Raw genomic sequence first — 25,632 nt, 5'->3', positions numbered from 1 at the left:
TGGTAGCTGCAAACCCTGAGGATGCGCTTGGGGTGCTTGCTGCTACAGATGTCTAAGTTCCTTCCTAGCTCTAAATGGCATGAGGTTGACACTGAATTCCCATAGACTGTGTATATTCTAAATAAATAAATAAGTTTTTTTTTAATTATTCATCCATTGTTGGTGGAATTGTGAACTGATCCAACCATTTTAGAGAGCAATCTGAAATTAAGGCTGAAGAGTTATTAAACTACCTATACCCTTTGACCCAAAAATACCACTACTAGGTCTGTTTCCAAAGATGATTAGGAAAAAAGCAAAAGAACTTATATGTTCTAAAATGTTTATAGAGGGGCAGCTAGGTGGCACAGTGAATAGAGCACTGGCCCTGGAGTCAGGAGGACCTGAATTCAAATGAGACACTTAACTAGCTGTGTGACCTTGGGCAAGTCACTTAACCCCAATTTCCTTGCCTTTCTTACCTCCAAAAAAAGTTTATAGCAGCTCTCTTTGTGGTGGCAAAGAAGTGGAAATTACAGGGATGCCCATCATTTGGGGAATGGATGAACAAATTGTGGTAAACGATAGTAATGGAATACTACTGTACTATAAGAAATGATGAACTTAATGACCTTATAAAAAACATGGAAAGACTTGCATTAAATAATGAAGAATGAAATGAGCAGAACTCACCTAAAAGAGGCAAGGAAACACTTTTACAGTGGAGGGAAAGATGGGAGAGGTTAGGGGGAGTGAGTGAACCTTACTCCCATCAGAATCTGCTCAAAGAGGGAATAACATATGCACTCAATTGGGTATAGAAATCTATCTTACCCTACAGGAAAGTAGGAGGATAAGAGAAGGCAGGGGGAGTTGATAGAAAGGAGGGTATATTGGGGGAAGACCATAGGCAGAAGCAAAATACTTTTGAGGAGGGACAGGGTGAAAAGAGAGAGAGAATATAATAAAGAGGGGAGGGAAATACAGTTAGCAATCATAACTGTGAAAAAAAGTTTAAAGCAAGTCTCTCCAATAAAGGCCTCATTTTTCAAATATATAGAGAATAATATATGTTATATTATATAAGAATACATAAAATAAGAATCAATCCCCAATTGATAAATGATCAAAACACATAAAAAGTCAGTTTTCAGATGAAGTAATCAAAACTATCTATAGCCAGATGATAAAATCCTCTAAATCACTATTGACTAGTGAAATGCAAATTAAAACCATATTGAGGTGACAGCAATTCACAACTATTAGATTGGCTAATAGGATAGAAAAGGAAAATGTCAAATGTTAGAGTGAATGTGGGAAAATGAGACATTAATGCTCTGTTGGTGCAGTTGTCAACTGATTCAACCATTCTGGAGAGACGTTTGGAACTATGCCCAAAGGGTTATAAAACTGCATATACCCTTTGACCCAGAAATACCACTACTAGGTCTGTATCCCAAAAGAGACCAAAGGAAAAAAAAAAAAGGAAAAGGAACTATATGAACAAAAGATACTTATAGTAGCTCTTTTCTGGTGACAAAGAACTAGAAATTGAGGGAATGCCCATCAATTGGGGAATGGCTGAAAAAGTTGTGGCATATGATTGTGATGGAATACTACTGTGCTATAGGAAATGATGAGCAAGTTGCTCTCAGAAAAACCTAGAAAGACTTACATGAAATCATACAAAGTGAAATGGGCAGAACCAGGAAAACGTCGTACACAGTAATAGCAATATTGTAAAATGATCAACTGTTGGTGACTTATCTATTTTCAGCAATACAATGATCCAAGACAACTTTGAAAGACTTATGACAAAAAAATGTTATCCGTCCCCAGAGAAAGAATTGATAGATTCTGAATACAGATCAAAGCATACTTTTTTACTTTATTTTTCTTAGGGTCTTTTTGTTTATGTTTTCTTTTACAACATGACTAATATGGAAATATGTTTTGCATGACTACATATGTATAACTTATATCAAGTTGCTTGCCTTCTTAATGAGGAGGGTAAGGAAGGAGGAACAGAATTTAGATCTCAATTTTCTTTAAAGAACACTGAAAATTGTTTTTAAATGTAATTGAGGAAAAATGAAATACTAAATAAATAAATAAAACATTACAGAGGTGCTATGTGTTACTGCCTAAGGCTTGAGCAAGGGAGAAAAAATAAAGATAAGTGCCAACTTATGCAGGTGTGGTTTTATGTAGAAGGGACCCAGACTGCAAAGGAGATATCTAGAATCAACTATAAGAGAGTGACAGCAAGCATGTTCTGGGGTTTACTGTTAGACAAAAGTGTGGAGAGAAGGGCATTGGTGTTATACCTGTTAGAATTTGTACCCTACTACACTGGAAGTGAATAGTCATTGTTTACCTACAAAAAGGCTTTTTAACACATTTTTTAAATTATTATATCAGAGAGCTAGTGTTCCTCAGATTTTGAAAATATTTCAGCAAATTTATGAAATGAACCTTATTTGCCCACTACCTTCCATTATAAAATTGGACTTAGGTTACCTTATCTCTGATTATTTATTGCAGGATTCTGACACATGAAATAAACTCAGAGAGGCCTAGCCTGGTGTTGGTAGGCCAGCTTCTAGAGAAGGGCACAAGAGCTAGTATAATACTGTGGGTGGTATTAAGTTCACCACTAGAGGGAGAAATATTTGGAGGCAAGATACTACTCTAGTCCAATATATAGAATTGAAAACTTTCCATAGATGTATAAAGAAAAGTAGAGATGAAAGGTGTGGGGTTAGGGGACAGAGAGAAAGAGAAGCAGAGACAGAGAGAGGGAGGGGAGAGAGAGAGAGAGAGAGAGAGAGAGAGAGAGAGAGAGAGAGAGAGAGAGAGAGAGAGAGAGAGAGAAATTGTGTCCCATTGTGAATGCTTACAGAAAGTTCAGCGTCTAGAACTTTGCCTAACTTACCCAATTTTGGAATACCTCCTCTGACTTTGTCTTCCTCTGACTCTGTCATTCCACACAAAAATAATGATAGTTTCCATTTCTATGTGATTTGAGACACACAAAGCATTTTTCTAATGATAACCATATGAAGTAGCACAAATGTCATTTTTCCATTTTTAAGATGAAAAAACTGAGTTTTAAAAAGATGACTTGTCCATAAGTTAGAAAGTGAGTAAATGTGGGAGCCACTATTGAAAAGCAAGTATCCTAATTGCCAACCCAATTCTTTTTATTTTTTTGGTCACCCTGGAGCACTAGAAGACATTCATTCTAAGAATCAAACAAACCAGGAAGTATAGAACCCTAAGTAGATGGGCCATTAAAACTCTGCTATTGTGGTATTATCTACTCTTTGATGATCTCTCTTGGGTAAATATTGGTTCTTATTAAATGATTTAAAATATTATCTTTGATATATTACTTCAGTGGATCCAATCTCTTCCATGTGGGTTCTTCCTCCCTACCTGCTTATTCTATGTGATTCCTGACCATGACTTCCCATAAATCCTCTGTAGAGAATCTACCCAATGAGTTAGAGACCTGAGTTAGAGACTGAGAATTTGATAGGTATCAGTGGAACAAGTTTATTTGGATACAAAAATAATTTACATGTCAGTTATATTTTAAAAACTGCAGAGTACTTTCCTCACAACAGTCCTATGAGGTAGGTGGTAGATAGGAGTTACAGTATTCTACAAGGTTTAGGGAAAAATAACTAGGAAGAAGCTCTGAGATTTACCAACAAAAGAATCATTTTTGTTCTTATTAAGTCATTTCAGTTCCATCCAACTCTTCATGACCCCATTTGGGGTTTTCTTGGCAAAGATACTGGAATGATGTAGCTCCAATGCAATATTTACAGTGCCCACAATCATGATAAAGACCATGACTATAAACTGAATCCCAAAACCAGTAAGCCAATTCCATCATAGTACCAAAGATATTCAGAAGCCATAATAACACTGAGAGCCACAGCATCCTTCAGCCTTCCCACAAACCAATACAAGATCAATATATACTCACAAACCTCTCTGTCTCCTTGCCCAAGCTCCTCTGTCCCCCACCAGTGTGGCTAGCTCTGAACCAGCTTCCTGTGGGCTCTACTTCCCTTTAGCAAAACTCCTCACGACACAGGCTCCATGTGATTACATTCAGCCTATTAGGAGGCAGAGTTTACTTTCAAAGAAGGGGAGGTCTTCAAACTCCCCTTTAGGTCTATTAAGGGGCAAGGAAGATCTTCAAATTCCCAATACAAGTGGATTGCCATTTCCTTCTTCAACTCATTTTGCAGATGAAGAATCTAAGGCAAACAGAATTAAATGACTTGTCCAGGGTCAGACAGCTAGTAAATGTCTGAGGCCAGATTTTAACTCAGATCCTCCTGACTCCAGGGTCAGTGTTCTATCCACTGCACTTCCTAACTGCCCCAAAAGAATTGTAGGAATACAGATTTAGAGCTGGATGGAGCCATAGAGGTCATGTAATCCAACATTCTCCTTTTACAGATGAAGAAACTAAGACCAAGAGAAGTTAAGTAACATATTCAAAGTCAAATAGGTGCTGAATGTGGCAAAGTCATTATCTGAACCTACCTAATATGTCTTGCCATGCTGTGTAGAAAAGAAAATGTTTAAAATGACTGACAAGAACTCCTTGGCTAATGTTCATTTTGGGGGTAGAAGGGTGTATGCTGTGGAGAGAAGATTGGCTACTGGTGTGTTAAGAGGCTTGCTATTTGGCTTTCTAAAGGACTCTGGCTCAAAAATTAAAGGACTAATGAAAAATATGCAATTTGAGTCAATTCAGTAAGTAGCTTGTCTCTTAAAAGCAAGATCCTGTCTTGATCCTCAAGGCGTAGCTCAAATTTTCTATCGAAAGAAGCCTTACCAAAAAAAAAGAAGCTTTACATACATTTACCATAGACATGAAAGCTACAGTATACACAGAATAAGGACAACACACCTAAAGATATAAGTTTGAAGAGTAGAAATGAAACTAGCAACACTTGGACTTCCACTTTAGACAAGAACACAGGGCAATTAAAGATTGAAAGAAGCAAGATGCCTGTTGTCGCTAGGGGTCACTGTCATCCCTGCCTGACAGATGGGAAGGGCTTAACTTCTAACATTTTGACTTCTAACATTTTTTTTTTGAATACATATTATAGAGGAGGGAAGCAAAGAAGGAGAAAAGTGCCTAATGTTGGGGGATTTTTCCAGTTTCAATACTATTTACTGATGTTCATTTTCACTTTTTTGTTTTCTGAATGCCTTTAAAAAAAACTTTAATGTTTCATTCTTATGGGCTGGAAAATATTTTCAGTGTTGAATCTCACTATTTGCTTTTAAAGGGAGTGGATTATACACACATACAAACCAAATAAAGCTAAAGTGAAGATACATTTCAATATTTTATTCCCTAGACACACACACACACACACACACACACACACACATTTTCAACCTTATTGACTTTTGTGACAGCCTCAGTTCCTGGTGAGGGCTTTTAATTCTTGCCAATGCCCTCCCTTTCTGGTACTGTACTTACAACACCTATCCCAATTAGATTCTCTGACTTGGAGGACTTCCAGCCCTTGCCCAGAAAGCTCCAATAAAATGGGAAACTGCTCAATTGATTGAGATTTCACTTTAGAAGAAAAAATAATTGAGGCAAATGCCATATTCTCAAAATATGTCTAACTCAATCACCAGCTTTCTTTCCATTTCAACGAATTCACTAGGCACTTGACCAGTGGCCCTCCAGAGTTTCTTTTGGAAGAGTGTGTTTTTAAAGACTTTATCAGAAGCCCAGAAGAGGATTGGAAATGGGAGTCTATTTGATTTAGAGGGTTCAGCAAAGGAATTGAAACTGAAAAGGGTAGGGCAGGGTAGAAGAGAGAAGCAAAGTTGTAAGAAGGACTAAGAAGACCCTGGAAGGGGAAAAAAATATGTAATTAGGGTGCATTTGATTCTGTGCATAGATTGTCATTTGGAAGATCCCTTAAAGACCATCAAGCAGAGCTCTCTTATTTTACAAGCAGGGAAACTGAGGCTTAGGGGAGAAAAATGACTAGCCCAAAATCATTGTTAGAAAAAAGCAGGGCTGGATTTCGGATCCAGGTTTTCTGTCATCTAGTCTAGTACCTGCAACTTAATAGGTGATTAATAAATACTATTGAATGGTCTTTCTACTATTCCACAGTGATGTTTATGTTCTTCCATGAGCAAGGCTCTGCTGAAAAATCTCTTACGTTTTTTCTCTTCCACAAAATCGGCAGATTTCAGTCAGGGATGTTAAAAAAAAATAGTGAATAGCGGATTGACTGTGAAATAATAATTCACCTTTATATAATGATTTAATGTTCACAAAGTGCTTTACTCACAACAGTCTTGTGTAGAGTAGTACAATCATCTCTTTTACAGACACAAAAACCGAGGCACAGAGAGAAATAATTTTCTCAGGGCCACATAACTAAAAAGAGACTAAGCTGGGGCTGCAGCTTCTGCCTTCAAGGCCACTGCTCTCTCCTAAGGGACTATTTGCCTGTCACCCTGTAGATTTTCAGCAATGGTAGGGAATATATACTTGAATGAATATTCCTACCCTCCATTGTTATCTTTATCCTGACCTCCTCTCTTATCTTCACTCAGGACATTTCCCCACCCCCACCGCTTTCCAGCAGTATTCAGAGTGAGCCCTAATGTAGTTGTTTAACCTACTCACACCCTCTTCAGTCTCTGTCAGCTCTTGTCAAGTAAAGTTCAAACCTGAAACGCCGAAATGAATCCCGAAAGCTGAGAAACTAGGGATTTGGTCACTAACTAAAGCAGCTTTCGATCTTCTATAGAGCAAGTCCCCCGAGTTCCACCTCACCCTTCCAAATAGAGATTTTAATCGACTTATTAAACGTGGATGCAATCGATGAGCTCTTTATTTAATAGCCCCAAGATCTACATTTAGACATAAACAGATCCAGGTTCCTGGTAAACATTCTTCTCATCCTGTTACAAAGTGACAGGAAAGCAGTGATATAGTCTTGGGAAGGAGGGGAAGGGAGAAGGGGGGGGTGGGGAAATGGAAGGTGGGAAGCTGCTATGCTGCTTTAGTTGGGGGGGGGGGGGGGGGGGGGGGGGGGGGAGAGAGAGAGAGAGAGAGAGAGAGAGAGAGAGAGAGAGAGAGAGAGAGAGAGAGATTGAGATGTAAGGGGGGAGTTGGAGATCTGACGGAAGATACACACACAAAGGGGGATGAATATTTCAGAGGCTTCTTAACGCGTTTCTAATTAAAGACTTAGGCTTTTTAACCCACTTGGGACTTGCGCCTTACGTCTGCAGGAGGAAGAATGAGAAGTGGCTGAGACCCTGCCAAAAGGATCTAAGGGGGAAAACTTCAGGCAACAACACTCCCAAGGTTGCCAAGTGGACTTTTATTGTTTTCCACCCACTTCCAAGTCGATAATATCAGCCTGAACGCAACCACCTCATGCACATCCTATAGCCTATATAAGCAGAGGCGGCACTGAAGCTGGAATGGAGTAGTTTGAGAATCCGGCGCATGCACGGGGGGGCCACGGGAAAGTTTGGCTGCCGGTACTTGGGTCTGCTTCTGTCTCGCTAGAACAGAATACAGTGGTCCGGTTTCTTCCAGCGACTCTCGGGGAAGAAGAGGCAGGTAACACACCAGGTCTCAGCTAGAACTCCCCTCTGCTTTGACAGAGTTCAGATTCCCAAGACACCAACCGCTTTGCAGGGCCGCCAGCTATCATTGGCAAAGTGTCTTTTTCAGGCTCCCCCTTCTCTCCCCCACCCCACCCCACCCCCACCCCCTGCCACCCTGGGGTGTGGATTGTAGCGTAGGAGAGAACCTGGGAGATCCAACCCGGAGCGCGGTCGCAACTCCAAGGAATCAGAATATGGATGCTTGATGGGATTGCCCAAAGAGAGTCGATGGGGGCGGGTGGGGATAGAGTACAAGGCTCCTTTCACCCCCACCCTATTCTGCCGTTTCTCCCACCCTCTCTGCCTCTTCTACCATCCTTCCCTTTTATCTGTGCTTGGCTTTTTTCCCCCTTCAGCATCAGTTGGTGGCTCCTGAGCTGAGCACTGTAGTTTCTAGGCACTGTGGAGGCATCAGCAGACTGAGGCGGAGTTTCGCTGTCAGCACCGCCTGTGGTGGGTTCTTGGGTTGTGCACAGATTCGGTTTTCTTTCACTCGCTGTCCGGGTTTTTCAGACGAGATCGGCGGCGTCGCCCCTCAATCCCTAACTCCTTACATTTAGCGGACCTAGTGCTGGGTACCGGGGAGCACTGAAGACGGTTAGTCAGTTGCGCTCAGGGCGCAATCTCAGCCCCAGGAGCACTATCTAACTAAGGGAGAAGGGTGTTCTTCTAGGGGGTTTTTCCCCGACTTCAAGTACTGGGGGAAATTCCAGCTACTTTGGTCAAACCTCCCTGTATTGGTCTGCTTTGGCGTAGGCAGTGGGGAGGGGATGTCGACATTACTTGGTGTTCTGAAGTCGTGCCAGACATATACACGTTATTTATAGAACTCCTTATAAAACTATCCATATTTACCTGGAGAAAGGCAGAGTGGCGTGGAACAGAGAGGAGCACAGTAGTTCGAATCATGATTCTGGCACTCGGTTGTGTGACCACGAGCAAGTCATCTAGCCAGGGCTCAGTCGTCTCATCTTTAACACGGGCATAATACATTACCAGTTCACAGTGGTGTTCTCAGAAAGCATTTTGTAAATCTTAACGTGATAGAGACGTGTCAGGAACTTAGCATCAAGAAGCTAGCTACTACTCCGACTCCCTCATTTTACAGATAAGGAAACTGAGGCCAGGAGATATTAAAGCAATTGAAGATTCTTGCGTTTAAAGTGGCTACTCAGGTCTAGTTGGTGTAGGAAGGAAAAAGTGATCTTCAATGACAATTATAGAGTGGACGGGAGAGAGAGACAGGACAGAAAGACTGAGAGGTTGAGATTTTCAGGACAAACTAAGAAACTACCTCATTTATAACACGGATTTTTGGGGGTCTGATCACTCTATGTTCTGCCTCCCAGAAAAGGCTGGGAGGCCCGTCCAGAACACTCAGCCAGCTTCCCACGAACTCAGTGGTGTGTGTGCGTGTATGTGTGTTTCTGTGTGTATGCGCGCGCTCGTTCGCCGATTAGACTTTTAAGGATGCCCTTCCCCTCTTCCCCTCCCGACGCCTAGAGGGAATGTGGCTTCCTCCAAGTTGAGCGCTCTAGGTGCCTGAAACCTCTTTTCTGAAAGTGGCTCCCTCTCCGGAAAAGTGGAATTGGATTCTGGAAAAGTGCAGCTCCGGGTCAGTCGAGCCCCAGATCCGCGCGGAAGCTCGGAAACGAGTAATTGCTTCTCCCCACCCCACCCCCCCCCCCCGCCCCCCCCCCCCCCCGCAAGGTGAACAGATTTTATCTGAGTCCTAAGAGGGGAGTGGATGGAGTGAATAAACAAACTGGGTCATTTGCGCCATCTCCCCCCCACACACACACCTATTCCCCCCCATACACAATCCTTCCGTAGCTTTCCCTTGCCCCTCACCCTTTTATTATCCTCTCATCCCCCTTCACTGACTTTCTTCCCTCCGTTCCCCCCCCCCCCCTTTCTTTCAGTGAATTAGAAGCCCTGAGAAGGTGGAGGATTTCTTTCCTGATTCACTGCTTGCTTAACGCACCTCCCTTCCCATCTTTGTGCTGATTGAAATGAGTGGACTGAGGTGTCCTGTTGTTCTGGGGCTGGCGCTGTTACTATTGACAGTGGGACCTTGCCAAGGGAGGACTGAACCCCGAGAACTCAAGGACAGGCAGACTCTCTTAAACTTAATCATGGAGATCATCCAGGAACTTAAAAAATACCATTCGGGGGAGGACAACAGATTGCAATTTTTCAGCAAACATGACTATACTCTGGGCAGGAGAGAAGTCACTGACTATGGAGTTTACCCTGATGAACAAAGAGTTGGTAAGTCAGCCTCTCCATTTATAGTAACTATATACATATATATCCATCCCAACAAGTTTTCTCCTTAAAAAAAAAAAAGAAAAAGGATTAAGCTTTATATAGCAGAATATAGCAAGAATTATTACATTTTAAAATTTCACTTTTAATAACTTTATCAACTTGTTTTGTTTTTAAATTTCTAAGTGGCCAAGCAGAGACTCAATCTCCCCTCACCCACCCTCCCCCCTCCCAATCTCTATTTCTCTATTTGGTTGGAAACTTTGATTTTCAATTGGAAAGTTCATCAGCATTTGACTTTTTTTTCTTTCTTTTCTTCCTTTAAAAAAAAAAATGTTTAACCAGACAAAAACAGCACCCTTTGAGATTAGCAATTAAAAAAAAATGAGATTTGTAGGAAACAGTTACAAGTAGTGATAATTTCCTCACTTCCAAGACATGCAAGTTATCAGCACCATGGATTTCTGGACTGAATTGTTACTTGTCCCTTGAGTTAGAATGGAAATCTTTCTAGAAAAGCAGCTGCCACTAAGAAAAAAATGTAGAGTTCTCTTTGTGGTACCCTCCGGAGAGCCCATCCCATAGGAGAACCTCTGAGGAAGGCATGTAAGCTTTTAATGTTCTGTATGACACAATTAGGTCAGATATGATAAGGTCAATTTTAGACTGACTAAAGTTAGGAATAAATGAAGACTGACACCAGAGAGATTTCTAAACCTCAAAAGCCAATAGGATTCAGATGGAAATGTTGCCTCTTTGAATGAAATGAGGCGGGAACTGAACAGCATTTGTGGCAGAAGAAATAAAGTGTAACAAATCATATGCAATCATCACTAAGTCACCAGTCTAGAGCCAATAAATGAAAATGATTCAAGGTGACTAAATAAATAGGGCACAAAGTCTGGGAATAAGGGTGGCTATCAATGAAGTAGTTTCTCTTTTACCATCTGCTAAAGACCAAGTGCAGGCAAATCAAATTGATATGGGAGTAGGGAGAAATGCAATCGGCAGTTTTGTTTCCTGCGAATTTTATTTTCTGAACCAAACTCCACTTTCTGTTTATCCATTTCAGACAGACAACAGGTATCTTTGTGCCCATTTAAGTCTTTTGCTAAATGAACTGTTTATACATTATAAGAATGACAACTAGGTGGTTAAGTGTACAGAATAGTGAATCTGGACTCAGGAAGACCTGAGTTCAAATCTAGCCTCAGACACTCTTACCTGTGTAACCCCAGAAAAAATCACTTAACTGTTTTCTGCCTCAGTTTCCTCATTGTAAAGTGAGGATAATAATAGAACTCCCAGGATTGTTGTGCAGATAAAATGAAAAGATTTACAAAGTGCTTTGCAAACTTTAAAGCACTATGTAAATATTACAACTATTGTTATTTGTGTTATTCACAGGCTTTGTGCCCTAATTATTACAAATATTATAGATATAGATATGAGTTCAAAGGGACCTTAGAGGCCATTGAGTACAATTTCTTCATTATACAGATGAAGAAACTGAGGCACAGAAAGATTGACTTGTGGTCACCAGCTATTAAGTGTCTGAGGGAAGATTTTGAATCTAACTCATCCTGACTACAAGTTCAGTGGTCTATCTACTACAGCATGTTCCCTTGTGTAGGGTGTATAAGGGACAAAGTTTAGTTTCCAGCTTGTAATTTGAGAGCAAGTGTCCACCCCAGGATTTTCAGATGTGTGGATCTAACTGCCTAAAAAGTTGAACTAGTTAATCTGATTTCTGGGAGACCAAACATTGGCAAAAAACTTCAATGCTGTGGCTTCATGGCATCCATCTTTATCTTAGTGTTAGGACCACACAAACACGAGTGAGTAATGCTGCTTAAAAAGAAATCTGTGAACTGGATTGGTCTTTGCGTTAACATCTTAAATACATAAAGGGAGACTACATTAGGAAGGCTGATGTAGATGTGTAAGTGTGCCCACATTTAAGAAATCTTTGCAACCTAAACCTGAAATGCTACTCTTAGACAATAAGCTGATGCCCTCCATTTTCCCAAACAGAAATTGTACCCCGAGATTTGAGGATGAAAGACAAGTTTTTAAAACATCTAACAGGTGAGTTTTAATTGAATTTCTTCTACCATTGACTGGTACCCTTATGCCCTGATGAACTGTCATAGATGATTTTCTCTTTCTCTGTTCCAGGTCCTTTATATTTTAGCCCCAAATGCAGCAAACACTTTCACAGGCTTTATCACAACACCAGAGACTGCACCATTCCAGCATGTAAGTGCCAATGCCTTATGCTATTTAAAGAGAAATATATAATATAGAAAGACTGGTTCTAGGAAATGGAGTGCATGGGCCTTTCCGTGTTTTTTCATGTTTACTGAGAAATGTTGCTTTGCAATGGTAGAACTGATATGCTTAAAAAAGGATCACAGTGATAAGGATAGTTAAGTGTCAGAGCAAGCAGTAGTTTATGTAGGAAACATTGACATTTGGAAGAATTTATGAGCAGCACTTAGGAATGGGATGAATCTTTGATTCATTCTCCATTTGTTTATGAATCCTGGCCTCTTGCCTATATTTGTATCTGCTTGAATACGAAAACCAAACAAACGTGAAGAATGAATTACTGAAGGGGCTGCTGCCAAGTGCTGGACTCTAGGGTGTAAATACCAGAGTAACTGAACTGAGCCATTCCATTTGAACCGCAGTGGCCACCCCCACTGCCTTGTCCAGAACCTTCTTCCAGGGTTAGTCATACCCTCGCCTCCTAGTACCTTTATGGTTTTTGGAATTCTTGATTTCCTGCCTGCCTTGAGCCCTAGGTCACTCTCCTAGCTGGTCAGACTTTGAACTGGATCCTATCTTATTGGGTCCTTTTCATTGTTTAAGTGCACAAACTTCTCCATCCCATGAACTTCCTCCGGGTTTTTTCTTTCCACACTCCCTACCTTACCCTCACCCCTATTTACATGCGCTTCTAGGTTTTCCATGTTTTAGCAAATCACTTTCCTTTTCCTGACTCAAAATGTCTCCTTAAGGTTATTAATATACATAGTCAATGGTGAATAAAACCTGCTGAAAAGTGTAGAACAGGAGGGAAAACATTGGTTCTGGAGTAAAGGGCTTGAGTTTAAATTCTACCAATGACTGCTTAACTACTTATGTAACTCTGCCTCTGTCACCCTGGCCAAATCATGCAAGCTTTCTAACCACTTCATATGCAATGGGGGTCAGAGTGAGTGGAAGGGGGCAGGGAGTGGTTGGGCTTCTGAGAGCTATCTAGATCTATATCTATGATTTTATGATGGAAAAAAAAATTAAGGTATAGGGAACCTAAACACAACCATGCATGCAGACACTAGAATAAAAAACACCTTTCAAACCATTTTCAAAGAAAATTCAAAGGTAGTCAGATGGTCTGGTCAGCTAAGCAGACTACTGCCCTGGAGGTAACCTTTGCAACATTTCTGCCAAAGCAGCCAGCTCATGGAAAGCAAAAGAATTTATTTTGCACAGCCTACATAACCCCTATAAGGCAATTCAGGATGCATGTCCAAATGGTCAAAATGAACTATACTATAGGAATACTTCCTGCATCCATCCATAATTTTTCTTTCTTCACACTGCCACCTTCTGTTTTGGTTGGCCACCCCACTCTTGCTATTAGTATTAAAGTAATAGTAGTAATAATAATAGCTAACACTTATATAGTGTTTACTATGTGCCAGGCACTATGCTAAGTGCTTTACAATAATTATCTCATATGATCGTCACAACAAGCCTAGGAAGTAGGTGATTATTATCTCCATTTTATATATGTAAAAAATGAGGCAAATAGGTAAGTATATATAAGTATATGAGGCCAGATTTGAACTTGGGTATTCCTAACTCTAGGCCCCAGGCTCTATCGCTGCACCACTTCTAAAGTTGTGTGAAGTCATAGAAAGAAAGCCAGTTTTGGAGTGAGGAAAATCTAAGCTCAACACTTGCCTCTTGACTGACACATATTAGCTGTGTGAACTTAAGCAAATCACTTTACCTTCAGCACTCCCAGGCAACTCTGTAAGGCCATATATCAGCGAGAAGGTGCTAATATGCATTAGTAGGGTGTATTTCCTCCACCTAGTGAAATCAAAGTTCTAGAACACAAACCCAAATACACATTATGTGAAAAATGTCTTGCAATCATTGGTTCATAAAATGTCCCAGCTGGGATAGAACTTAAAGGCATCAATTCAACCACCCTATTTCACACAGAAGAAAACTGAGTCCCAGAGAGGTAACTGATTTGCCCAAGGTCCCAGTGCTAGTTAGGGGCAAGGCTGGGACCAGAATCTGGGTCTACTGACTTCCAGTCCAAAGAGCTATCCCACCAAAACCATGCTCTTTCCCATTTTGCTAGCAATCCAGTTATCAGGATATAAAAATCTTTGGGTAGTGCCGATAAGAAATAAAATATTAGCTGATCTGTAGAGGGAGGTACACTACTCTTAACTTAGGTTCCTGTCTCACCTTCCTTACTTCTTGAAAACATCTTAATTTGTAGGCTGATTTTGAAGTTTGAGACTTTTTTAAGGACAAAGTGGGATGCTAAATTCTACTGCACCTTTATCACCAGAATTTGCAGCCCTGAATTTTCATGCTATTTAGCTGAGTCATGTCACACCACCCATCCACAGTGATTATTCATCATATAACAAAATCTCCCATTATATATGCAGTGACTGGGATCCATTAAAACTTTATTGAGTAAGCAAGGTCCTCTTGATGATCTGAATTACATGAAATGATTGGGTTTCTCAATGTATGAACATCAATTCACAGCTGGCTGGCACACAGCCTTATGACCAACCTTCCTGCCTACTAAGTATACATGAGGGCAGTGAGAAGGTAAGGAAAGATCAGCTTCCTTCAATTTTAGTCTAAACTCTCAGGTCCCATGTTTTTTTTTTTCATTTTTTTCCATTTTTCAAATGCTTTATTAACTTCTGATTTACATCATTCATTTCTGCCAGATTTTGAGTTACAAATTTTCTGTTTTTCCCCTACCCACCTCCCCAAAACAGCAGTCCCACAGGATATCCCCTTCTTCAATCTGCTCTCTCCCATATTTTCTCTCATACCCCTTTTGACTTTTCCAGTAGGGCATGGTGGATCTCTATGCCCCAGTGCCTGTATATCTTCAGATCCCATGTTCTTAAACACACACAGTGCCCCAAAAGTCTTAGTTATAAGCATTAGCCTGTATAGCTTCTTTATACAGTATTTACCAATCATTATTCCATAATTATTATTTTATTAGGACTTCATAACAGGCCTGTTAGTAATATCATCACACATTTCTAGCGTTTTGAAGATTACACAGTAATTACTCACAACCCAGTGAGGTGGGCAATAAAAGTATTATTCTCACTACAAATGGGGAAATTGAACCTGAGAGAAGTGACTTATCCAGGATCACATAAGTAAGGGGTAGAGACAAGACTAGAAACCACAACTCTTGCTGGTCTGAATGGCTAGAAGTACAGCTAAGTTCCACCATCAATTAATACATCAACACACTTTTATTAAACATCCACTACGTCTCAAGCATTCTGCCAGATGCTAAGGATACAAATCAAGATGGGGGGATAGGGGCGGCGCCAAGATGACCAAGTGAAATCGGGATATAAATCAAAAGTCAGATCACTCCTGCCCTCAGGGAGTTCACATTATAAGGGATACATGTTGAAGTTAAAATAAATATAGGATATATGTATACTTATATACACACATACATACAGATATACATATATATGTATATAAAGGCAAATTCTACAGGAGACATTGTATAACCATCAAGAATTAGAGCTAAAAGAGAACTTAGAGATCATTTATTACAACCCCAACCCCATCATTTTACATGCATAAAACCTTGAAAGGCAGGGAAGTAAAGGGCCTTTTCCAAGGCCAAACAGAAAGCTAGTGGTCAAGCTAAGACCAGAATTTGGCTCTCCTGATGAGCAGTTTAGTGTTCTTTCTACCAGAACTCTTCCTGATAGTCACAGGTTACCTAAGGGAATTGTCTAATGGCATGTCTAACTATATCCTAGCTATTTCTGGAAGCAACCTTGTTGGGTCCAAAAGCTCTGTTAAAACTGCCAGATAGAAGTTTAGGCTGCTAGGAGTGTCACTCAGCAAAATCTCATCTCTCCTCTGGACCATGACAAAGGGAGAATGGAGCTGATCCAACATCACTGTAGCATATTCCATTTCCAAAGACAGTTCAAATTTAAAATGCAAGATAAAAATCTGTGGGAATAGTGAGCCCTGGAGGATAGTGGAAGGAAGGCTTAAGCAGGAATACTGGTTCTGACATTTACAAGTTGCATGATCCTGGGAAAGTCATTTAACCTTTCAATTGGTTTTTAATTTGGAACATTTACACATACACAAACTAAGTGTACAAAATGTGAGCAATTATATTTGCATAATCAATACAAGGCTATCGTGAACACTCTGAAGCATTAGATAAATAAGAATTTATATCTAGTATACATAAAATGTTTATAAAATTTTCAATTAGTCAATTACTTTATTTCTGCAGCCCAAATTATACAAGAATTTGAGAGACATTAAAAACACTGTTCATAATCACTGTCATATACAATGCTAAAATAGAGCTAATTTGGTGCTTGATAGAAATAAAATTATTTATCCACAGTAAAATTAAAGAATATAGTATAGAATCTAGATCACTTAGCTTATGGAGCTAGGTACTTCCTCAAACACATGCAGAATCAGAGTATCAGAGTATCAGATTTGAAAAGGATTTTTGAAATCTGGTCCAACTGCCTCATTTTACAGATGAGGGAAACTGAGGCCCAGAGATCTTAATGACTTGGCCTAGTTCACAAAGGGAGGTAGTGGGATTTAAACCAAGTTGTCTGACTCCACACCTAGTATTCTTTCCATTGTACCATGTTACTTCTGATAATTTATACTACACTCTCTAGTAGTGCTACTATCCAACTAGCTATGTCCCCATCTTTAATTAATGTGGTGTTATAAGTATAGTATGCTTGTTTACACATTCAAATTATGAGTTAATTTAGTAAGGGCTATGGGTGTCCCATTTAGAAGCAGAATTGCACTTCTCTTTGAGAATTCATTAATTTAGAGACTAATAATAATCATAATACCTATTAACATTTTAAGTTGTAAGAAGTACTTTGCATCTACTATCTCATTTAGTACTAACGACAACACTGTGAAGTAGGTGCTATTGTTATCCCTATTGTACACTTGACAGAAGTAGACAACTTGCCCATGGTCATACAACTAACACTACTCCTGTCTGTCAAAATCAGGTCTTCCTGACTTCAAATCTAGATCATTATCTACTAAACCACACTGCCTCTATAAGGCAAGGCTAGTTGATGACCATGTCACTATTTCTTTGAAGACTTGTATTTTCAAATTCAAATTTCCAATTTCCATACTCTCAGGATCCTAAGGGATCTCATTCCAGAGTAGGCTTGCTTTTCTTCCTCAAACTGGTAAAATCACATTCCCCACAGGCAAAATGTTTGTAAATAAATGATTTGTTCCTAGTTTCTTCAGTCAGTACAATCACCTGTCACTATTTTCATTTAGATTCTTATTCCAGAAGATTCTATATGAGGTTACCCAAATGGGAACTCATTAGCACCCACCTGAACTATTACTATAGGTAATAACCCTTATTTAGGGGGTCTAGCTGACAAGTCTTTCCCCTCTCCTATCAATCCCACATACTGCTACTAGAATCTTTTTTGTTATGCATATATCTGGTCCAATACTATCTTCATCTTCAATGGCTCCCTCTAGTCACCCAAGGAAAATTTATACTCCTACTAGGTATTCAAGATTCTCCAACACCTGGTATCATTATATCTTTTCAGTCTTTTCTTTAACAATCCCCTCTATGCACTTTATTCCTTAGTCCAAACTGAATAAATCTGTCCCCTAACATACAATATACTATATGTACCTGTCTTTTCTTATGCTGGTCTTATGCTTGTAATCTTTTTTTCAATTTCTATTCATCTTTTAAAATCCACTTCGAACACTGCTTCCTTCCCAAAGGTTAACCTAATCCTGTAGGTAACATCCTTTCCCTTCTCCCTGTCCCACCCCCTTCTTGTGATTTGTATCTCTTTGATGCACATATAATATATTACAGTTGTTTATCAAGTGCCTATGTTCACCATCTAAGGAAACAGTGCACTTGTTTTAAAACTTCTCTTACAGAGGGATATGAACTGAAAGCTAGGACTTTAGTGAACTCTGGTAACCACTGGAAAGGAAACACACAAAAAGAGACCAGTTCAGTGGTAGATTTTTCCCCCCTTCAAACTATGTCATTTCTTCACTTCTGCCAGGTGAGGCAGAAGCCCCTCAAGCAATATCAATTATTAAATAAACTCAGCATCCATGACTGCAGATGATAGTGTATCCTCAATGCTCCCAAAGAAATTTTAAAAGTTGGATAGATATTGTAGTTATATAAATGCTCTAGAGACCATTTAAGCATGTATTTTAAAGAAAGAAGTTATGTCTTGGAGCCCTGCTCTGCTAATAGACCCATTTATGATTTATCTTCACTATAGACTATAAAAGATGTGCCAGGCTTCTTACTCGGTTGGCTGTGAGTCCAGTGTGCATGGAAGGATAAGGTAAGTACTCTGACAGGATAACAATGTTGGACCGCATACCAAGGCTGTGAATCCTGTCTTTGGCATATGAAAAATTCATGGGAGTATAAAAACAATTATTCTCTTAGCTAAGGTTGGCTCCCTCTCAATAAGGTTGATGGAATTATCTTAATCTTTCCAAATATTGGTCGTAAATACAAGGTACCCCCTATAGGTCCACATTATAAAGACCCCCAGGCAGCTGCTATGAATTATTCATAGGACGATTCATTTGGCACAGAAGATGTGTTAATATGAAACAAAGCACATTAGCTAGTTAATTTCAGCAGTTGACTCAGTGTATAATTGAGGGTATTGCTGATTACACATTTGTGTTTGTATGTTCAAAACTTGGTGCCCATTCACTTCCAAGCTCTTACTCATTTATCTGTATACATGAATGAGCATAAGAATAACTGTAACCATGCAAGTTTGATAAAAGGAACTGACAAATGAATTCCACCATTATCCTCTTTGCAGCTACCACATTTTTGAATTGCTAAGAATCATGACTGTGCTTTCCCAAGTTTCTGATGTGGGAACTAGTTTTCCTTTAACCTGTAATAACAATTATGAAACTGGAATTGTGATGTTACAGCCACACATCTTGAGATGATTTAAAATGTTTACGCTGATCTCTTAAAATCAACATATGCAAAAGTCCCATCAATTTTTCCTAATTTCCCCAAACATCTCTACACCAAATACAGTGGAAGTTTATCTTTAAAATAAAGATGTTAAGAGTTGTAGAGGAGGGGCGACTAGGTGGTGCAGTGAGTAAGAACACTGGCCCCGAAGTCTGGAGAATCGGTTCCAGCCTCAGATACTTAACACACACAAAATAACTGGCCGCGTAACCTTGGGCAAGTTGCTTAACCCCAATTGCTTTAAAAAAAAAAAAAGAGTTGTAGAGGAGTCTGAGTCTGTTCGGCAACTAAGTGGTACAGTAGATATAGCAAGAGCTTGGGGTTCAGAAAATCTGAGTTCAAATCCAGCCTCAAACAACTTAACTAGTTATGTCACTAAAACTGTTTGCCTCACTAGATCACTGACAAAAAAATGATCCACTGGAGAAGGAAATGGCAAACCACTACATTATTTTTGCCAAGAAAACCACATGGACAATATGGTCCATGGGGTCACAAAGAGTTGTTTGTGACTGAATGGCCAAACAACAAGAGGAGTCTGATAGTCAAGTCATTTCACTTTACTAATGAGAAATGTAGCTCAGGGGAGGTTAAATCATTTGCCCAAGATCATAAAAATAACTTAGTGGCAGGATGGGGCCAACCCTTACACAAGTGTTATTTCCATAGATTCAGACAGAGCTACACAAAATCTTACGATTATTTAGCCTAACCCCAATTTACAGATGAGGATATCAAGGACCTTACCCAGTATCACATCATGGTTTATAAAGGTTTCCTGGCTCTTACTCCAGGGTTTTTTCCACCATGCCAAGGAGCTTTCCTAAATGAAGACTGAAGCATATAAATTTCATTCAAGATTTTGTCACTGAACTTCAGAAATACACCAGTTTTGCTAAGGTCAATACATTTGTACCTAGGAGAAACTTTTTTTAAACCAAAGGAGGGTAGAAAATGATTACTTGGCAATTTATGTGTACTGATTTCTATCTAGTCTTCACTTGCTTCAGTTCTTTATACTAAGAAATATGAGAGACCACCAGGAAAAATAAGAAAAAGTTTCTTGCCCTCTAGCTTCTTAAAACAATCCTAACAACAGGCTATCAGGTATCAGAGGTGGCCACATGTAGCCCTCTAGGTCCTCAAGTGCAGCCACTGGACTGAATCCAAGCTTCACATAAAAATTCCCCTTAATAAAAGGATTTGTTATATAAAACTTGAACTCAGTCAAAAGGTCACAGGTTCCACACCCAGAACCCCTGGAGCAGCTAGATAACAACATTCATGTAGCATTTTAAAATGTATTAAATGTTTCATGCATGTTCATTTGATCCTCACTGGTAAAAATAAAAGTTGTTATCCTCAATTTCTAGATGGAAGTCTTTGGTAAATTAACTTACCTAACCAGTTACCTAACTAGTGTCACAGAACTAATGAATGTGGGAAGACTTATATTTGAATCCAGATCTCTGCTGGTCCAAAACCGTATTACAATATGCTGGCTCTCAACATAGGAGGATATTGAGATAAATATTATCGTACAAAAAGCACAAAAACAGGGAATGTAGAATAATGGCTAAAAAAACTGGTCTTAGAGACAAGATTACCAAGGTTCAAGTCCTATTTCTGACACATATTGGCTGTGTGACTTTTCAGTGTCCCAGGCAACCCCAAAAGCCCAGAGCTTTAGGACAGATGCTGCTTTATACTGATAGTTTTTTTTTTTTTTTACCTAGAGCATCTAATGATAAAGAAATCATGTCTAACCCAAACTCTTAAATAAAAAAAAAGTAACCTTCACCTATGGTCCACTCACCTATAATCACTGAAGTGGACATTTTCCTCATTGTTAACTATATGGACTTCAGTATATAGAAGGACTGCAGGAGGTGCACATCTATTCTACATAGACAGGCAGGCATTTAAAACTAACTTGAGTAAGTATCACACCTGAAGGGCTAGGAAGTCAACAGCGTCAGTCCTAGTTTTGCTTTTGCTATCACACTTTGCTATGCTCTCATAAATGTCACAATGCTTTGCCATATGATAAATGGAACTAATGGTGATTTTCTTTCACAGCAGTGCTACATGGTGTATGAAAATATTTGGAAATATTTAGAACTGGGGGCAGCTAGGTGGCATAGTGAATATAATACCGGCCCTGGAGTCAGGAGGACCTGAGTTCAGATCCGGCCCAGACACTTTAACACTATTTGTGTGACCTTGGGCAAGTCAGTTAACCCCAATTGCCCTGCCTTTCCCCCCTCCAAAAAGCAAAAACAAAAAGAAAAATCAGAATTGGATGAAAATTGAGAAAAAAATATTATTTCATTAGGTAGTTTAGTTTGTAAGGTGACACATTATGGTATTAGGGATCAATGTTATCATCATCACTTTTTTTTGCAGAGTTTTTAATAATTACTGACAGACTCAAAACTTCTCTAAGAAGTTGAGGTTGGGTCTGGGGTCAATTTGTTTCAGAAAATTCATAGACCTTTCAGCTAGAAAGGATCTAAGAGATCATATATAATAATCTCATATATAGTCTAATTCCTTGCATTTATAAGAAAACTGAAGCTCTGAGAATTAAATCACTTGATCTCAAGGTTATAGAGCTAGTAAGAGGCAAGGCTAGGATGACATATTCAATAAATTAAGATCCTATTAAGATTTCCTTTGATTCTACACTTCACTGATAGTCATGCTTCTTCCTTTTCCCCACTCCTCAGCAATTTAAACTCTCAAATACTCCTTGCTCGATTTAAAAGTTAAAAAGCATTGAAGGTGGTCAATACACCAAGCTAAAGAGCTTTTCATTTTCCCACTCCACCAAAGGAAACCCTTTGATCTCTGTGTTTCACTATGTACAACAAATCAAAATATGCTCATTTACAAAAAATATGGCACAAAACTCTGAAGGATGTTCCTGTAACAAGTAAGGACATATACAGTGTGACCTATGGTTAATTATGTCCCATTTCTGTTTGGGATGTTGTCTTTGTAGTCAGCTCAAAAAAGTCAGGTCTTTCCAACATATCCGTCTATCCATCCAATATTTCCATCGAGCTTTGACTGATGAACAATCTTGTGTATTCTACTTATCTACATCCTCCACTGAGAGCAAATGGACTTGGACAAAATTACCACATGGCTACATGAAATCAGGTTGATTTAATGAATATAGACACAATATAACACAAACATCCAAGTGTGGTGACTTTTTTTTTTAATTTTTAAACTCTAACCCTTTGCCTTAAGTGGTTATACTTTTTAATGGGAAATTAATTAAGTAGACAGCTGAATTTGGATTTTTGGTGTTTCTTAATATCTGGGTACAACTTTTTGCCAAGAACTCTTATAATGGTAAACCACAATGATCAAATTATGCCTCAAATTTAAAACTGTCATAAATTAACTCAAATACAGTCAAACTTTGCTCATTTTAATTTTAGATGTCAAGATGAATTAATGAAAAGTCTAAATTACAGAGTATTTGGGAAGAAACATAATTTCCTTTTTTAATTTATATAGTACAAATCCAGCTTGTTATGCTTCAGTAACTCACTACTAAGATAGTAATTTTATGCAATATGAGGGATCCTGGATTTTATCTTGAAATAGTCCCTCCAGGGAATGAGAATGTTAGGTGGAAATTCTGGCTGATACTTACTACTGGAATGACTGCCTAAGTCACTACCACAACTATGGGCCTCGGTTTGTTCACATGTAAATTTTAGGAGGATGAACTGGATGATCTCTAAGGTGTCTCCCTTCTAGCTCCAAAGTTTTACTTATCACTTTGTTTAATACATTAGGCTGCTTACCAGACTGGCCATTCATAGATAAGTACATGGTACAGTGGAAAAGTGCTGGGTTTGGAGTCAGAGGACCTTGGTTTCAAATTCTGGCCGTTACTTATCACAGGTACAACCTTCAGAAACATACTTTAACCCTTTGGGACCTTAGTTTTCTTCCTTCGAAATCACAAAAAATAAAAAATAAATGAATGGATCCTGATTTAATGAGTGATTGATGTAGAAAAACAAGTACCTAAAAAAGAGGTATGAAACCACATAGCAGCAATATTCCAGAGAGCTCCTGAAGCAGATAAAAATGTAATTTGGAAACATTTAACAAAATAAATAAAATACAATAGAACACTGATAATGTTAAGATGTGATGTTCTAAGTCAATGTGTCCCATGGGGATCCTTCTGTACAGTTTAGTGGCTTCCATTTCTATTTGTATTTGACACCAATGATCTAGATTCAAGATTCAGTGCTTACCACAGGGCCTGGGATATAGTAGGCACATAATAAATGTTTATTAATCATAGATTTAGATTTTAGATACAGTATTGAAGAATCTTTAGTGATCATTTGGTCCAACTCCTTCACTTTTAAGATAAGCAAACTGAAGTCCGAAGAAGTTAAGGGATTTATTTGCCACACACAGTCAACAGCAGAGTCTTCAGACTCTAAAAATTCATTTAAACCTGTATCTTCTGAGTCCCAAATTCAATGTTCCATTGCAACATTTTGTTTGTCTAAAAGTACTACTATTCCTCAAATGGAGCTTGGTTAAGTATTCAATTTTATTTAAAATGATGAAAAAGCATTTTTCTAACATCTATTTTTCACCAATTCCTTGAAAAAAAAAAAAAACATAAAAAATGGTGATAGTAAGCACCTGAAGGTATTTTCCAAAAAGAAAGTGGTAAAATACCTTTAGTTACTGTCACAATATGACTTCTGCTAAAAATTTCTAGGAAATCTTGGAACATATAGAAACACAATTTTATGTATCCTCTTTTTAAAATCTATACACAGGTATATATATGTATGCATAGATGTAAACATAATTTTGTGAAAAACAGCAAATACCCAATAAAATTTATTTTTCTATTCTTCACAGAGGACAGAGCCATATAACAGCAGAATGCCAAGAACCATGAGAAGTGCCTTGGAACTTAACAGGGAAATCGAACTTCATATCTTTATAAGCATATTCCATTGTGAACAAGAGATTTATTTTTGCAGACTGACAGATTCTTCCATAATTCCTTCAACTTGTGTTTTGTATATTGTCAATACTCTTATACCTGCCAGTTCTACTTAATACTTTCTTTTAAAATAATGTTAACACTCCACTTTCTACATGTAGTCCTCCTAAATACTGAACATAGGGTCAGCCAGAAGAATACCATTTTCTTTACTGATCTGGAAATTTCAAAGAACATTCTTTCAAAATGTTAAGAATTCACAAAATAATCTGTTATAACAGAATATGGTGAAGTTTCATGATAATTTACCACTTTTCTAATTTTCCTGGAGTCTAGTTTAAAATTGCATGAAAAACAAAAGAAAACTGAAAAAAAAATTTTCTGGAGACAAGGAGTGTGAATTTGTGTGTGTGGAGGAAATTCCACCTAACATTTTTTTTGTATAGTACCTGTATAAAACATTCCAGCTAATGTGCAATATGTAAATACTGTAAATAAGCATAAATAATAAATGAAATGTTTGGTATAGTTCACTGTTCTTACTATGAGTTCCTTTTACTCATGTGTTTGATATTGTATATACAAGAATTTTAATATCCAATAATCTTAATGACAGTTATACCATGGAGTAAGCAAAAAATAGGAAAAAGAAGGAAACGATATAGGGTTTCTTAGAACCTCTAATTGCAAGTAACAAAATGAACAAATGGTATTCTTATAAACAAGTTATATATTGTAGGCATAGTAAAATAAATTATTTAATAAAGGATGTGAATGAGATTAATACAGTAGCAAATATTTCAAATGCTACAGCATTTAGCACTCTTCACAGATGGTTTAACAATCCTAGAAAGGGAATTATAAACAACTTTTGGGACTACCAATTTTAATATACTTCTTTCTATACCCTTCCAAGAGATGAAAATTATCTTCCTAAAAGTTTTTTTAAAAATTTTGAGTTATGCCATGTCAATATACAAAATATAACTAAAATCAGGGGCGGCTAGGTGTCGCAGTGAACACCAACCCTGGTGTCAGGAGTACCCTGAGTTCAAATCCAGCCTCAAACACTTAACACAAAACTAGCCATGTGACTTTGGGCAAATCACTTAACCTCAACTGTCCTACCTTGGCCCCTCCAAAAAGCAAATATATACATACATACATACATATGTAATTAACTAAAATCAGTCAGCAGTAAGATTCTAGAGGAAAAGAAAGTTCAGCAACTTGATTAACAGAATTTCAGAGCTGAAGAAGAGCTCTGACATCATCAAACCGAACACTCTTATTTACAGATGAAGAAGACTTAGCCAAGACACAATGCTAGTCATTTTCAAAGCTG

General features: G+C 38.5%; 1 protein-coding gene across 2 annotated transcripts; it reads left to right on the top strand.

The window, feature by feature from the left end:
• The first annotated feature begins 7,137 nt into the window (after positions 1–7,137).
• Positions 7,138–24,818, top strand: ALKAL2 (ALK and LTK ligand 2). 2 transcript variants are annotated; one of them, XM_069108653.1, is made up of 6 exons: positions 7,138–7,620; positions 9,594–9,942; positions 11,974–12,027; positions 12,118–12,198; positions 18,555–18,620; positions 24,200–24,818. In XM_069108653.1, the coding sequence occupies exons 2-5, from the start codon at positions 9,684–9,686 to the stop codon at positions 18,617–18,619; spliced, it is 459 nt and encodes a 152-aa protein (XP_068964754.1). In that variant the 5' UTR covers positions 7,138–7,620; positions 9,594–9,683; the 3' UTR covers position 18,620; positions 24,200–24,818. The 2 variants fall into 2 exon arrangements, with proteins under 2 accessions (XP_068964754.1, XP_068964753.1); XM_069108652.1 differs by having other exon boundaries at positions 7,139–7,624.
• The last annotated feature ends 814 nt before the right edge of the window (positions 24,819–25,632 follow it).

The sequence above is a fragment of the Petaurus breviceps genome, unplaced genomic scaffold (genome assembly GCF_028583685.1).
Source record: "Petaurus breviceps papuanus isolate PSGF00001 unplaced genomic scaffold, PetGlider_PUasm1.0 90416, whole genome shotgun sequence".
Classification (NCBI taxonomy): Eukaryota; Metazoa; Chordata; class Mammalia; order Diprotodontia; family Petauridae; genus Petaurus; species Petaurus breviceps.
This window is presented reverse-complemented; position numbering and strand designations above follow the sequence as displayed.

Coding starts and splice junctions, on each gene's coding strand:
- ALKAL2 (XM_069108653.1), top strand. CDS start 9,684: ATGAGTGGACTGAGGTGTCCTGTTGTTCTGGGGCTGGCGCTGTTACTA. Junction 12,028..12,117: donor GTTTTTAAAACATCTAACAG/GTGAGTTTTAAT, acceptor TCTCTGTTCCAG/GTCCTTTATATTTTAGCCCC. Junction 12,199..18,554: donor AGACTGCACCATTCCAGCAT/GTAAGTGCCAAT, acceptor TCTTCACTATAG/ACTATAAAAGATGTGCCAGG.